The sequence below is a fragment of the Alligator sinensis genome, unplaced genomic scaffold (genome assembly GCF_000455745.1).
Source record: "Alligator sinensis unplaced genomic scaffold, ASM45574v1 scaffold1311_1, whole genome shotgun sequence".
Lineage (NCBI taxonomy): Eukaryota > Metazoa > Chordata > Crocodylia > Alligatoridae > Alligator > Alligator sinensis.
Window position 1 is genome coordinate 269,930 of NW_005843018.1, and position 15,679 is coordinate 285,608.

At 44.2% G+C, this 15,679-nt stretch overlaps 1 protein-coding gene across 2 annotated transcripts in view; it reads right to left on the minus strand.

The window, feature by feature from the left end:
- Positions 1-15,679, minus strand: part of BMP5 (bone morphogenetic protein 5) — an 81,938-nt gene that overhangs the window by 34,719 nt on the left and 31,540 nt on the right. For both annotated transcript variants that reach the window (XR_003092029.1, XM_006036775.2), the window contains exon 3: positions 10,671-10,819. Coding sequence is in view for 1 of the 2 variants with exons in the window: in XM_006036775.2 (XP_006036837.1) it covers positions 10,671-10,819 (149 nt within the window). In the remaining variant the exon portion in view is untranslated. The remainder of the gene's footprint in view (positions 1-10,670; positions 10,820-15,679) is intronic.

Genomic DNA, 15,679 nt, shown 5'->3' on the forward strand with positions numbered 1-15,679 from the left:
CTCTTTCCAGTTTCACCCTCTTGCTCTGTGGAGGCGCTAGGGTATCTCAACAAAAATGGTTGCAATCATTTTAAAAAGTGGGCAAAATAAAGCATTTTGTCTTATTTTTTTCCCCAGAGACAGCTGAATATATTTTGATAAAGTTTGGGTTTTTTTTGTTTTTGGGGTTTTTTTTACAAAATGGGACAAGAATACACACTCCACATGTACCCTAAATTAAATTATTAGAATAGTTAAGATGATAAGTGGCCTGTAAAACAGGCTACATCAAGCACATCAGGAAAACAAATGGAAGCAGGAGGCCCCTGCTTAACACCTCAGGACACCTGGTAACGGACATGCAGGAAAAAATGAACTCATGAATGCCCACTTTGCTTTGTTATTTCACTGGAGTAAGGGGAAAAACAAGCGAGATAAGGATCACAGGGGGTATAGTGGGAATGATGGACCTCCCATGGTGGATGCTGGCCTGGTGCAAAACCAACTAGAAAAGCTAGACATTTACAAATCAGCGGGACCAAACAGACTCCATCCGAGAGTGCTGAAGGAGCTGACCGAGGTCATTGAGGAACCCCCAGCAAAATTCTTTCAGAAATCATGGCACACAGGGGAGAAGGGGAGATCTGTGAGGACTGGAAGAGAGCTAACATTGTGCCCATCTTCAAGAAGGGGAAGAGGGAGGATCCAGGCAACTATAGGCCAATCAACCTAACCTTCATCCCAGGGAAAATCCTGGAAAAGCTCATTAAAGAATCTATGTGCGATACACTCATTGATGGTACAATTCTGAATAACAGCCAGCATTGCTTCATCACGGGTAGGACTTGTTTTACCAATTTCATCCTCAGAAGTCTATGGGCCAACAAGAGGTAAAGCGCTGCTGGACCTGGTACTGGCAAAAGGGGATGACCTAATCGGTGAACTAACAATCGATGGGAAGCTGGGTGACAGCGACCATGAGCAGGGGAGATTATGCTTAGGGGAAACCAACATGGGTTCATTAGAGGCAGGTCCTGTCAGACCAAACTGGTGGCCTTCTATGACCAGGTCACAAAATCCTTAGATGCAGGGGTAGCTGTGGACATAGTCTTTCTGGACTTTAGGAAGGCCTTCGACACTGTCTCTCACCCCAATCTCATTAAAAAAAACTAGGGGACTGTGGAGCCAACACTTACACAGTCAAATGGGTCGCTAACTGCCTGGAGGGCCGCACCCAGAGAGTGGTGGTGGATGGGTCTTATTTGACCTGCAGGGATGTGGGCAGTGGGGTCCCCCAGGGCTCGGTCCTTGGGCCTGCACTGCTCAACATCTTCATCAGCGACTTGGGTGAGGGGGTAAAAAGCACCCTGTTCAAATTCACAGACGACATTAAGATGAGGGGGGAAGTGGGCATGCTAGAAGGGAGGAATAGGCTGCAATCGGACCTAGACAGGTTACGGGGTGGGCGGATGAGAACAGGATGGGTTTCAACACTGACAAGTGCAGGGTACTGCACCTGGGGGGGAAGAACCAGCAGCATACCTACAAGCTGGGGAACTCCCTTCTCATCAGTGCAGAGGCAGAAAAGGATCCCAAGTCATTATTGATGCCAAAATGAACATGGGCTGACAGCATGGGGATGCGGTCAGGAAGGCCAACTACACCTTGTCATGCATCCACAGATACATCTCAAGCAGGTCCAAGGAGGTGATCCTCCCCCTCTATGCGACACTGGTCAGGCAGCAGTTGGAGTACTGCGTCCAGTTCTGGGCACTGCACTTCACAAGGGATGTGGACAACATGGAGAGGGTACAGAGGAGGGCCACTCGCATGATCAGGGGGCAGCAGGGCAGGCTCTATGAGTAGAGGCTAAAGGACCTGATCCTGTTCAGACTCCACAAGAGAAGGCTGAGGGGGATCTAGTGGCAGTTTAAAAACTAGTCAGAGGGGACCAGCAGGCATTGGGGGAGTCCCTGTTCCCCTGAGCACTACCAGGAATGACTAGAAATAACAGTCACAAGCTGGCAGAGCGTAGATTTAGACTAGACATCAGGAGGCACTATTTCACTATCAGGGCGGCTAGGATCTGGAACCAACTTCCAAGAGAAGTGGTGCTGGCTCCTACCCTAGGGGTCTTTAATAGGAGGCTAGATGAATACCTTGCCGGGGTCATTTGACAGCAGTACTCTTTCCTGCCATGGCAGGGGGTCAGACTTCATGATCTGCTCAGGTGCCTTCCGACCCTACCAACTATGAAACTATGAAACTATGAAACCATCTGCCGTAAAGCTGGCAAGACAGTCAGCAATACAGAAGTCCTCGACTTCAGGAAAGCTGACTTTGACAAGCTCAGGAGACTTGTCGGTGAGGCCCTAAGGGACCACAACCCAAAGGGGAGGGGAGTTCAGGAAGAGTGGTTGTTCCTCAAGGGAGCGATCCTTGATGCACAAGCTAATGCTATTCCATCCCAGATGAAAGGCAGCAAAAGGGCACAGCAGCCCCCTTGGCTCTCCAGGGAACTAAGAGACCTCCTGCAGCTAAAATAAGACCTACAAAGGGTGGAGGGCAAGACCCACCTCCAAGGAGGAATATTTTACACTGGTCCAGACCTGCAGGGAGCAAACAAGGAAAACCAAGGCTGCGACTGAACTCCAACTAGCTACAAGTATCAAGGATAATAAAAAGTCCTTTTTAGATATGTGGGGAGCCGGAGGAAAAGCAAGGGCAACATTGGACCCCTGCTAAACCAGAAGGGACAACTGACAACCGATACTCAGGAAAAAGCCAACTTGCTAAATGGGTAGTTTGCATCTGTCTTTCATCAATCCTATGGGATACCCCTGCCCATTACAGGACAGGGAGGCCTGGGTAAGGGAGATTTCTTGCCCTTCATCAATGCTGACCTTGTGAAGGAACACCTTGAGAGGCTCAACGTCTTCAAGTCCAGCCCTGACAGTTTACACCCCAGGGTAATCAAGAAGCTGGCTAGCATCGTAGCTCAGCCCCTGGCACAGATCTTTGAGAACTCCTGGTGCTCTGGTGAAGTGCCCAAAGATTGGAAGAAGGCCAATGTGGTGCCTATCTTCAAGAAAGGGAAGAAAGTGGATCCAGCAAACTACAGGCCCATCAACTTGACCTCTATCCCAGGGAAAGTCTTAGAAAAAATCATCAAAGAGGCCATTCTCAATGGACTGGCTGATGGCAACATCCTGAGGGATACCTAGCATGGGTTTGTTGCGGGTAAGTCTTGCTTGACCAATCTCATTTCCTTTTATGACCAGGTGACCTATCACCTGGACAAGGGAGAGGAGATTGATGGTGTATATGTTGACTTCAAAAAAGCCTTCAATCTGGTATCTCATGATCACCTCTTGGCAGAACTGGCCAACAGTGGCCTCAGGTCCACCATGATCCCCTGGCTGGGGAATTGGCTCTGGTCGGACCCAGAGGGTGGTGGTTGATGAAAGTCAATTGTCATGGTGCCCTGTGACCAGTGGGGTCCCTCAAGGCTCTGTTCTTGGGCCTATATTGATCAACATCTTCATTAATGACGTGGACATTGGCGTCAGAAGCGGACTGGCCAAGTTTGCCAATGATACCAAACGCTGGGGTAAAGCATCCACGCCTAAGGATAGGAGGGCAATCCAGGCTGACTTTGACAGGCTCAGGAAATAAACAGACGAGAACCTGATGGTGTTTAACACCAAAAAATGCAAGGTTCTCCACCTTGGGAGGAAAAACCTGCAGCATCCTTATAAGCTTGGCAGTGTTACGCTGGCTAGCACTACGGATGAAAGGGACTTGGGGGTCATGATTGACCACAAGATGAACATGAGCCTTCAATGTGATGCTGTGGCTAATAAAGCAAGCAAAATGCTGACTTGCATCCATAGATGCTTCTCAAGCAAATCCCAGGGTGTCATTCTCCCATTGTACTCGGCCTTGGTGAGGCCGCAGCTGGAGTACTGTGTCCAGTTTTGGGCTCCACAATTCAAAAAGGATGCAGAGAAGCTTAAGAGAGTCCAGAGAAGAGCCACGTGCATGATCAGAGTTCAGGAAAACAGACCTTACGATGACAGGCTGAGAGCTGTGGGACTCTTCAGCCTGGAAAAGCGCAGGCTCAGGGGAAAGCTGATGGCCACCTATAAGTTTATCAGGGGTGTTTACCAGGATCTGCGGGAATGATTGTTCACCAGAGCCTCCCAAGGGATGACAAGGTGAAACGGTTATAAACTCCTGCAAGACCGTTTTAGGTTGGACAAAAGGAAGAATTTCTTTACTGTTCAAGCCCCCAAGGTCTGGAACAGCCTGCCACTGGAGGTGGTTCAAGCACCTATTCTGAATGCCTTCAAGAGAAAATTGGGTGTTTATCTTGCTGGGATCCTGTGACCTGAGCTGACTTCCTGCCCCTGGGGCAGGGGGTTGGACTTGATGATCTTCCAAGATCCCTTCCAGCCCAAATGTCTATAAGTCTATGAAATCTATGAACAGGTCTCTTGCCACCTGGACACAGGTGAGAAGGTGGACATTATATACCTAGACTTCCAAAAGGCTTTTGAGCTAGTATTCCATGATATCCTTGTGGAAAAATTGGAAGATTGTGGGCTTAACTGCTCAACTGTTCAGGGGTGGGAAACTGGCTGCATGGTAGGACCCAGAGAGTTCTCATGAATGGATCTGTGTCATCCTGGTGAGAAGTGGCCAGTGGGGTCCCGCAGGGGTCTGTGCTTGGAGCGGTGCTTTTCCACATCTTTATCAATGATTTGGATTGGCGGGGAGGGGGGTGCAAAGCTCACTGGAGGATGACACCAAGTTATGGGGGAGCGTGGTCATGCCAGAAGATAGGTTGCAGATACAGGTGGACCTGGAGAGGCTGGAGAGCTGGGCAGGTCAGAATCAGATGAAGTTTCACACTTAGAAATGTAAGGTGCTCTATCTGGGGGCAAATAAACCCCAACATACCTACAGGCTTGGTGGTGACAATTTGACTTGCACCATGGCTGAAAGGGACCTAGGGATAGTGATTGACCATCGGTAGTGTGACGCTGTGGCCAGAAGGGCAAACAACATCCTGGCATACACTAACTGTTGCATCTCATGCAAAACTAAGGAAGTGATACTCCCGCTGTACTCCACACTGGTGAGACCACAGCTGGAGTACTGTGTCCACTTCTGGGTGCCACACTTCAACAAGGACATGGAAAAACTTGAGAGGTTCCAGAGAAGAGCCACCTGTATGATCAGGGACTTGCAAGACAAGCCATATGAGGAGAGGCTGAGGGACTTGGGCCTCTTCAGCCTACAGAAGAGAAGGTTGAGAGGGGACTTGGCAGTGGCTTACCGCTACATCAGGGGAATACATTAAGAACTCGGTGAACAGCTGTTCACCAGGACACCCCTGGGGAAAACCAGGAGCAATGGATACAAACTTCTGGAAGGCCGCTTCAGGCTCAATTCCAAGAAAAATCCTTCACAGTCAGGGTGTCCAGACTGTGAAATAAACTCCCTCCAGTGGTGGTGCAGTCACCTACCCTGTAAATCTTCAAAAAGGACTGGACAGTCAGTCACCTCACTGGAGTCACTTGACCCCAGTTGTCTTTTCCTGCCTAGCGCACGGGGACTGGACCCAGCGATCTACAAGGTCCCTTCCAGCCCCTAACAATCTATGAATCTATGTAGCCAGCTTCCCTTGTATCACTAAGGCCCATCTTTTTCTTCTTCATGGTTACAAAGATAGTACCCTACTCTGCTTCAACCTTATAACTGTGCTGACTTTCAGCTAGGAAAAATGAGGTGAATGGAGATGGATTAAAATGGACTAATGCAACAACATTTATTTAGGAAGGAGGGAGCCAAGACGATATTTTATTTTCCCCTCACAGAAGGGGGCTGGGCTTTCCACACTTCAGGTGGGTGTTGCGTAGGGTTACCATATTCCCAGTTTCAAAATAAAGGATACCTGTGTGGGAGAGGGGCAGTAATATGCCCATGCCCTGCCCCTACCCCTCACTCCCAACCCATAGACCCCCTGTCCCCGCTGGTATCCCTCACTCTGGACCCGCAGACCCCTGGCCCTTCCTGTGCCCCATGCTCTTGACCCACAACCCCCTGCCCTTCACTCCCAAGCCACAGCCCCCCAACCCTAATGCTGCCCCTCACATCTGGCCCACTGCCTCCTGCTCCCCAGCCCTGCTGCCCATGCAGCTTTCTGCTGTCCCTGAAGAACCCCCCACCCCCTTCCCCCACTCCCCACCCTGCTGCAGCCCCAGTGCCAGCAAGCACCTGACCCCCTAGAGTTATGTGCCTTCAGTTGCTGGGGGACACACAGAAACATGTGATGCCCTGGCCTCCAGTCACCTTCCCCCGCTCTCCCCAACCCCAAGCAGCTCCTTGCTGGGGCAAGCTGGGAAGCCCTGGGAAAACAGAGCCAGAGCAAAACCCTGGACATTTGCAGATATTTTAAAAAATGGCCCAGAAACAGATGGGAGGACCTAAAAAGAAATCATGTCCAGGAAAACCCAGACATATGGTAATGCTAGTGGTGCATGCTTGCAGGAGAAAGAAAGAAGAGGCATGAAAGGGAGAGAAGTGTGTGCTACAGGGGATGGAGGTGGAACTGACCATTCAGTGGCCCCAAGTGGTTTGGGCAAAGCTGGGCTGCACAGCTACTCCCCTCTCCCAGCTCTGTACACCATGTATGCAGCACTCCATTCTGTTCTGGCGCAGGGGGCAGACCGTGGGGGCAGGGGTGGGAGGGAATTGTTTGAAGGTTGGGGAACTAGATTTCCCACACTGGGCAAGAGGCAATAGGAGGGTTGTTGCTCATATGTGATGAGGGACACTGGGGAGGGAGGCACCTGCAGAATGAGGCCCCTTGGTCTGTGGTCTTCTTTCTAGAGCTGTTTTTAGCTGCCCAGAAGTTGATAAGTTCTGCTATATCAGATCACTGCTATGTGGTTTTTGTTGGGGATGGGGAGGGGAGTTTGTTGTCGTTTGGGGGGGGGGGGTTAGGATTGTTTTGGTTTGTTGGCTGGTTGATTTGCTCATTTGGTTTGTTCAAGTAGCTCATTTTCATAGAAGGGAAGTATAAAATAATTTCAGCTGAATGGAAATGAATGGCAAAATCAGTTTCCACAACAGCAATTATACCTCAGTATTCTCTCTGGGGGAAAAATAGACAATTATGACTTAGGCCTAGATCCACAAAGTGATCTTAGGCATAATGTGACAACACCCCTCTTCAGCACTTTGTTACATAGGGGAATCTAAAGGTCTGAGCTAGGCATTCAGATTGCATGTATACACAATGCAATGTACAATTCATGTATAGGTGTTGAGTGCCATAGACTGCAGAAGTCAGCATGCTGAAGTATCCAAGCTAGCCAGAAGGAAACAATGAAGACAGGAATGTGGCTTAAATCTTATCTCTTAGAGTTGGATACTTCACTCCAGGCTGAAGGAATGTGCCTCCCTCCACCTGGGATGAATGCATTTCCAGAGTCAAATGCTAAGAGAGGTTCATTTCTTGAACACTAAAGAGAGTGAGGAGATAGGTCCTTTTCCCCTCTGCTCTCACATCCTGGGTGAATGCCCTAGCAACCAGCTCATAGAGTTACTCTCCCTCTTTCCAATGTCCTTGCTCATTGTATAATTATTTATACAGAGTAAAATATCTTCACCAGGAAACCTGAGAAAAATCCACTGGCTAGGGGGGTATCCTCTGAGGTAGGACATATGGGGCACCTACACATGTGCCTGACACCTGCTCTAATGTGTTCTAATTAGCATGTGTCAGAGCAGACTCATCGAATTGAGTCTGCTGGAGCATGGTAATGAGTGCACTCAAGCAGCCACGGCATCGTGTGTGTTCAGGGTCCCCACAGTTCAAAATGGCAGCAGGGGTCCTTTAAAGCTCATTGAACTTAAAGCTCCCTGCCACCAATTTGAAGCGTGGGACACTGAATTCAGAAGATGTTGTGGGCATTTTAATTAGAGCAGCTCCCGAGATCTGCTCTAATTAAAGCGCCTCCCCTCCCCTCACTCCTGAGCACATGTAAAAACATCCATGGGTTTTAAATGCAGGCAAAGAGATTGATTTCATGGAGAGTGTTCTAATGGCTGAATCAATGGGTAAAATTGCATACATCCTGAATAACACAGTGTTTTCCAGTCTGAAAAGCACATATTGAAAATAACCAAAACAGAGTGTGGATTACCTAGTTGATGAATCCCATCAAGTTTTAGATATCAAAACTGGATGGTTGTGTACAAACCCAACAGCAGAATTGCAGACACCTATGGGACTTTAAGGGGGTAAATTAAATACCTAATGTAGGTTTCGCTAGGATTAGCCAGCATGTGAATGAGAGTCTTGAAGATGTAAACTTCTGGACCTAGTATGGCTGTAAGTACAGCGCATTCAGAACAGACTCAATTAATCGAATCTGCTGGAGCATGGTAATTACTGCACTCCAGCAGACTCCAGTGTCATGTGTGTTAATGCCCCTGTGCTGAAAAATGGTGGCGGGGGCACTTTAAGTAAAACTCATTCAATGAGCTTTAGTTCAAAGTGCCCCACCACCATTTTTCAGCATGGGGATGCTGATACACATGATGCTTGAGGTGCTTTTAATTAACATGCTAATTAACCCCCCCTCCCCACACACACACACACCTCCCCAGAGCACATCTATAAATGCCCTTAGGTCCCTTTGGATTAACCCTTAGTTCTTTACTGCCTAGTACAAATGTGTGGTTATCATCTTAAGCCCCTAATCTACAAATATTTACTAATGGATAAATACTTTCCATCAAAGGTATTCCTACTGATAACTCCTACACACTTACTGTGTTTGCAGTATCATATGAGATAGCAAGCAAGCCTAGTTTACAGAAGATTTTCCACTCTTTTTAACTGCTGAGTCAAATAAGTCTCATTTACTTAAGAGTGTTGTATTTATTGAACACATCTTTTTCTACAATAAATTTAGGAAAGGAACTCCTGGATCAGAATAAAAAGGAATAATAGCTTTATAAGGCAAAGGTCTGGACTTGGAAAGGGACATGCAGGAGTGACTGAGAGTCTAACTTTCTAAGACTGAAAATGATCAGAGGAAAAAAAACCCAAAAATATAAATCCTGAACCCAATAGTTCTTCTCCATATTAACTTTATGTCACTGAATTGACATCATAGATCAGTTGATCTCTGGCACAAATAGCTAACAAGGCAAAAGTTACATCCGAGTGTTTTTTGTGAGGTAGTATGTACTACTAAAACCTTTTCAGAGATCTAGCATGATTATTAGCTTTTAGAGAATTGTCAATGATGTATAAGCGATAGCCACATTTTCTTTTACAGGAATATGCACTACTACATATGTTAAGGACACATGCTTTTTAATGACTAAGTGGGTCATTTCTACATTTTCCATCCAAGAAAAAAATATCTCAGCCAATTTTTTTTTAGTCCATCACTCCTAATCATGAAACCTTCAAAACTGTGTACAGATAACCATAGAATAAACTGGTGTCGTACAATATAACTGTATGGATATGAGGGAGGATTTCATGTGGGGTAACAGGAGTCTGGTTTCTCATTTTTTGTTCAGCAGCATGTTGGAATTATACTCTACCCATTTCTAACCCTGAAGCTAATAAAGGAAGAATGTCATTATATAAAGGGGGGGCATTATTCTCCCAACTTTCTATACCAGGTTCAAGGATTTTCTTTAGAACTGCTTGGAATTTGGCCAATGAAACACTTTTTTTTTTGCTGGAAAGTGTTAATTAAATCAAAACTGTCTGCAGGAAATAATTTGTTTCAAAAAAATTCCATGTAAAAAATCTTTGGTAAAAGTTTGAAAGTTCTTGGATACCCCATTTTGACATTTTAATCCAGGTTTTGTGGGGTTAAGGTTCTAAGCAATTGTTTATTTTAAAATTCTAGTTCAAAATTTTAAAATTTAAATGCATGCTAAAAAAATCTTAGTATGGTATACTAACATATATTAGACTTAAAAAAACCCCCATTTATTCAATATTAATAAGTGTCAGGATTTTCTGTTCAAGGAAATTTTCAGGATTTCAAATTCTCATCCCAGTTGAGGATGGGTCAAAGTGTTGAAATTTCAAATATTCTTCAAGGATGGAGAAAACATTCCCCAATCAGCTCAGATTTTCTTCGCTCTTCTATATCAGCGGCCAGATAGCAGTTTGTGGAGACCAGTATAAAGGCAGTACTGCAAATGGTTTTGAAGATACAGTGGGTGCCTAAAAACTCTAAACACCCAGCATTTTCAGCAAAGGGTGACTGAGATAATCTTTCCCTGGCTGGAAAATGCAGAAATGTCCCACCCGGATAAAATGTATTTATTTATTTTTAAACAAAACCCTGTCTAAATATCAAGGAAGTATATCTTACATGTAATCACCAGTGGAAGTGCCATGCAATAAGCCTTACTTAAACCTTAGTTTTATATAACTAGGTTCGCTCCAGCTTGTATAATCACCATGCTCTCTACCACTAAAAACAATCTAAATTATGGCAAATATGGGACTGACAGGAAAAGTTAACAGTCTCATCTTGTAAGTAAATCCCATACTCACCCATTAATGTTAAAATGTGCCCTGCACAAAACTGGCTTACAGAATCAGACCCTCAATACAAAATTAGTTATTATCTATAACTTACCATCTCCAGTTTCAGCGCAGAGTTGCAAACCTAAATTGTTCTGTGGGTTAATCACCCAGTGATTGCTGGTCACAGTGATATCAAATACAAGCCAGCCCACATCCAGAGCTTGAGCCTTTCTTGTGTCTAACAGGAACAGGTCTGCATCCCTAATTTAAAAACAAATGGCTGAAGGTTAGGACATAACAAAATCATTGTTTCCTGTGCTTCCTCACAGCAGTCTCTTAGAATACAAATGGGCAGGGAGGCTTAGCTCTTTGATGGGCCTTTCTTATAGTTGTACTGGTATATCAGAGGGTTTCTCATGGATATGGACTGTCTGAAATGCTGACTGATAAGGCCGAATTTCAGTCATCTTTATGTGTCTTAGCGCTACTTATACATAAAAATGTATCCAAGTAAGTGTTATTTTAGTACATACGCAGATTTCAGGGTCTATTTCCATTTGCTGTGCCGGTTCTGCACTTGTCCTTCTCAGCATGCTCAGGAGACTCACTAGGGCCATATGTGGTCTGTGAGGGACTACGATTGCTCATGTAGGTATGTAACTGTGTGCAATTTCCTGAAAGTGTGGTTGAAGAAAAACCACAACTAGCAACTGTTTAACACTGGAGAAGAAAAGAGACCCTCCACCTTTTAACTCAATAGCCTAGTGGCTAGGGTACTTGCCCAGGGTCTGGCAGACCCAAGTTGTAGGCTTTTCTCACTTATAAGAGGTTTGGATCTTCTTTGCTCACTTTTCAGCAAATTACTCTAATCACAAGGCCATGGGTTAGGCCATGGCCAGGGCACCCTCCAACCCACTTCTTGAAGCTGTTCCACTAAGCAGTCAAAAGGGAAAATATGCAAGGTCAGGACAGACCCAGTGACAGGGAGAAGGGGTTGGGGAGGGGACAGGCCTCTGAGCACAGAGGCTAAGGGACAGGGAGAAATCTTTGTTTCTTCAGGGACTTACAAAAAGTCTCCAGCTGCTGTTCCTGCAGCATTGACTGAAAGGAGTCAATTTGCCCTTGAGTCAGTAGGAGGAGGGTAAGCCAGAGGGAAAGTGGCTCAGTAAAAGCAATATTGTCCTGGAAAGCAGGGGATCCTGGGCTTTTGCTCCAGGCCTTCCCCCTACTCCAGTGATGTTTATCCATTTTATCAAATAAGTATTAATGGCTGGTACAGAAAATCCCATGAGTACAAGATGGCTTTTCTGCACTTTACATTCAATAGGAGATATGGGCTGGAACACCTCCCTTCCAGCATCCTCAGGCATACCACAGTGCTCTGTGCACACTAGGTCCCAAAGCAGAACCTATGTAGTGAAGTCTGCACAACACCAGGGCAGGCTAAGTACCACTACTAAGTTACAGTACCAATTAGCCTGCTCCCAGCACAGTGCAGAGATGGTTAAATAATTTTTGAGTTCCAGTGCTAGATCCTCTTTCCAATGTTTGAGGACAATTTTGCCATTGTGGTTCAGCGGCAGAGCCCAAGTCTGCCATGTAGCAGACCTGGACATGCAAAAAACTATAGCCATGGAGGCACTGAATATCTGGACTTGGTCTGGCCTTTGGATACTGTTTCAGTGGTCTAAAGGGTGAATGGAAGATCTGGGCAGCCTCCAATCTTGCATACTCCTGCCTAGGTGTACGTGTTGAAGATCCTGGTGACCTGTCATCCATGCACCATAATCCTGAAAGATTGACAGTTGTGTACTACTATTATCTATTAGTAGATACTGCTACTACTAAACATGGCCAAAGTGTTTAGCTAGATAGTCCTGGTAACTTCAGGGAAGCACTTTTTGTAACTCTTCAGCATGGATCACCGTTTTGTTCTGTGTTAATAAAGGGCCTAGCATAATAGGGTTCCAATCCATGACTAGCACTCCAAAATACTACCATAATACAAATAATATGATTATATAAAAGTTTACTTTCTTCAAAGAGGTGTGCTTGTTCTTATCAAACTTTCTTCTCACTGTTTATTCTTGTTACTAATAATCGTCAGCATAAGAAATGGATTGATGTTTTCTGCTATCATTAGTCACCAAAAAATAATTTAAAGAAAAACATCTTATTTAAAATAGCAATTGTTTCACAATGGTAAATGAGTCACAGCAGGCTTGACCCATTCCTCTCTCCAAACTATATTGTTAAGCATCAGAACAAACATAGGTTTTAGGAAAATAGGTTACAGTTGACAATGAGCTTATAAAATAATAAACAAACCCATTAAAATGATGGTGGCCTCAGGCAAATGCTACTGCATCCTTCATGCACAAAGATGTTACAATGGCAGTGTAAATGGTAACTACCCATGCCTCACTACTCATTTTTAGATGTAAATGCAGGCTTGGGTCCTACGAATGCTTACACATGTGAGTAATTTCTGCATCTGTGGTTCTCAGTCCTTAAGCCCCTGCAGCACTTGTAGTAGTCAATGGGATCAACAAGTTTCAGCAACTCTGAACATCAGACTGATTGAGCTTAAAGAAACTACATACACATATATTCTAGTGTGCAAATGTTCAAAGGATTAGAGCTAGAAAAATATGAACTATGGTGAGGAGATTGCCATTTGAAAACAAAAAACACTTAATTACATTTTGTAATTCTCCCCATTATTTCTGTTAAGTTACACTTCCAGTGGTGACATTTTGCACTATGCTCCTATCTAATATATTATAGTGGAAATGTGTTAATGGCCACACAAGAAGAAAATGTACTGCTCCCTCTGGGTATAACTAACATGAAAACAATCATACAATTCAAGAGACCCTGACCTGCTACTCAAGAACTGAACAAATTAACAACGCACCACAAGCTCATAAACAGTACTCTCTAGAGCCAAATTTTTCTCTAATAAGCAGTTTTACCAGAACTTTAAAAGTTAAAAGTCTAGCTGTAAATGGGATACTCATTTAAGATGATTATTTATCAATAATTCATTATCCTTCAGTAACAAATGTGCCCAAAGAAACATTTATATAAACTCATTTGGAGGACAGATATTTTATATTCTACAGCATTTTAATTTTGGGGCAAGAGATGGGGGAGCAGAGATTGGACAAGATGACCTGGGGGCACCCTATAGGCACCTATGCATGAGTGAGGAGGCTGCTCTGACACACTGGAATTCCTGAGCGTCGGAGCTGACTCGATTAATCGAGTTTTCTGGAGTGTGGCAATTACCTCCTGTGCCTCATGTACCAGCATCCCCATGCTTAAAAATGGTGGTAGGAGCATTTGAACTAAAGCTTATTGAGCAAGCTTTAGTTCAAGTGTCCCTGCTGCCATTTTTAACTGTGGGTATGCTGATACAAGAGACATAGCAGCACTTCCCCTCACCTCCAGTGCACATGTAAAAGTACCTTATAATAAATTATTCAACATAGTAAACATGCAAACAGGAAAAATGTTTAGTGAAAAAGGGTTTTATAGTAAGTTTTAAAAACAAACAAATCTGAAACCACTTTAAACTGATGATAAATGTCCCAGTAGTTTCAGACAGATTTCATACAAAGGAGTCTATGTTATAATGCCTGTTAAAATGGTTTTCTTTAGAACTCACACTAGCATTCAGATTCACTGTCCTTGCAAAAAGGTCCTTTGTACAGGGTTTGGACTTCACCTTTTATCTTTGCACCATTGCTCATTGTATATTTGTATTTTTACTGTCTGATCCTCAAAGCTGATGGTTTTTATACTAATGATGAAATAAAATCCCAGCTTTGGACTGGTACCAGAAAAAAAATCCCAAACATGTCCTCAGATACATCCCTTCAAATGTCAATTTGATTGGTGCCTTCACATATAGGAAGAGAATAAGACCTGATAATGGGTCTAGACCCCAAATCATTATTAGGGGCAAATTTTCCAAAAGGAGTTTTGGCCCAGCAGCAGTTTCAGAGTTGGACAGTTTAACTTATTCTGCTTATAGCACTGCAACAGACATGAACACAGCTACTCTTTGGGATTGGTATTTCAACCTTTCCTCATGCAAGGTGATCAAGTAATGTAACTGGATCCAACAGATTGATTATTCTTCCCCTTTGGTTTGGCAGATGAACAAATAATTCATTTTAGGAAACTACAGAAAACTAGAAATGATGTCTCAAGGGTCTGGTAATAAGATATAGAGCCTTTCACTTCTGGATCTCTGTTAGGAATGTAGCCCAGGTCAACAGATCTTCCTACAGAACTGCAAAATATTTACAATGAAAAAGGAGGTGACTTATAACTTGATTTTTTCCCCTCAGTTTGTTACAAATTCAGGATGATATCCTGTATTCCAATGAAGTCACTGGGAAAGCTGCCATTAATTTACATGGGGCCAGGATTTCACCCTTCACTTGAGACCACTGAACCCAACTGTGCACCACATTTTTTATTAATTTTCTACCTCAAAATGCTCCATTATTGACTGAAAAGCAACATTGGGTGCATTGTGAAGGAAAGGCAGAATTGGAATGCAGCTCCAAATATGTAAAATTCACATTTCCTATAAAACAGAGTAGCTAACCATATGTAAAGAAAAAGTGAAATGATATGAAGTACCCTGAAATGGAAACTAACAGCTTTATGCAGAAATAAATTGAAAAAAATGTTGCCATATTAATATATCTCCAGGAACTGCTGAAGGATTTTCCCTGCGTAAAGACTATTGATTACCTATGTGAAATGAGTTTGGTGGTCTTAGTCCACTCCCTTGGGTCAGCTGTCCACAACAAAAAAGCCAGTAAACACAGGAATCTCAGGAAAGAATGTATATGCAGCTCCATATCTTCTGGCTTAGCTCAGCAAAGAGCTTGGTTGGGGAGATAAAGGCAGTAAAAAAGCTGCCTTTTACTTTCTTACTCCTTGATTCTGGAAAAGATTTGTTGGAAACCAGATCATGACCACTTTGAAACTACACAGGGCTGTCTTCCAAGTGCTCCTTTATCTCCAGCTTCACACCATCATTTGAAGGAGCTGCCATGGCATCTTTATGCTGTCTGAGAATTCCCTAATGCAAGATGAATT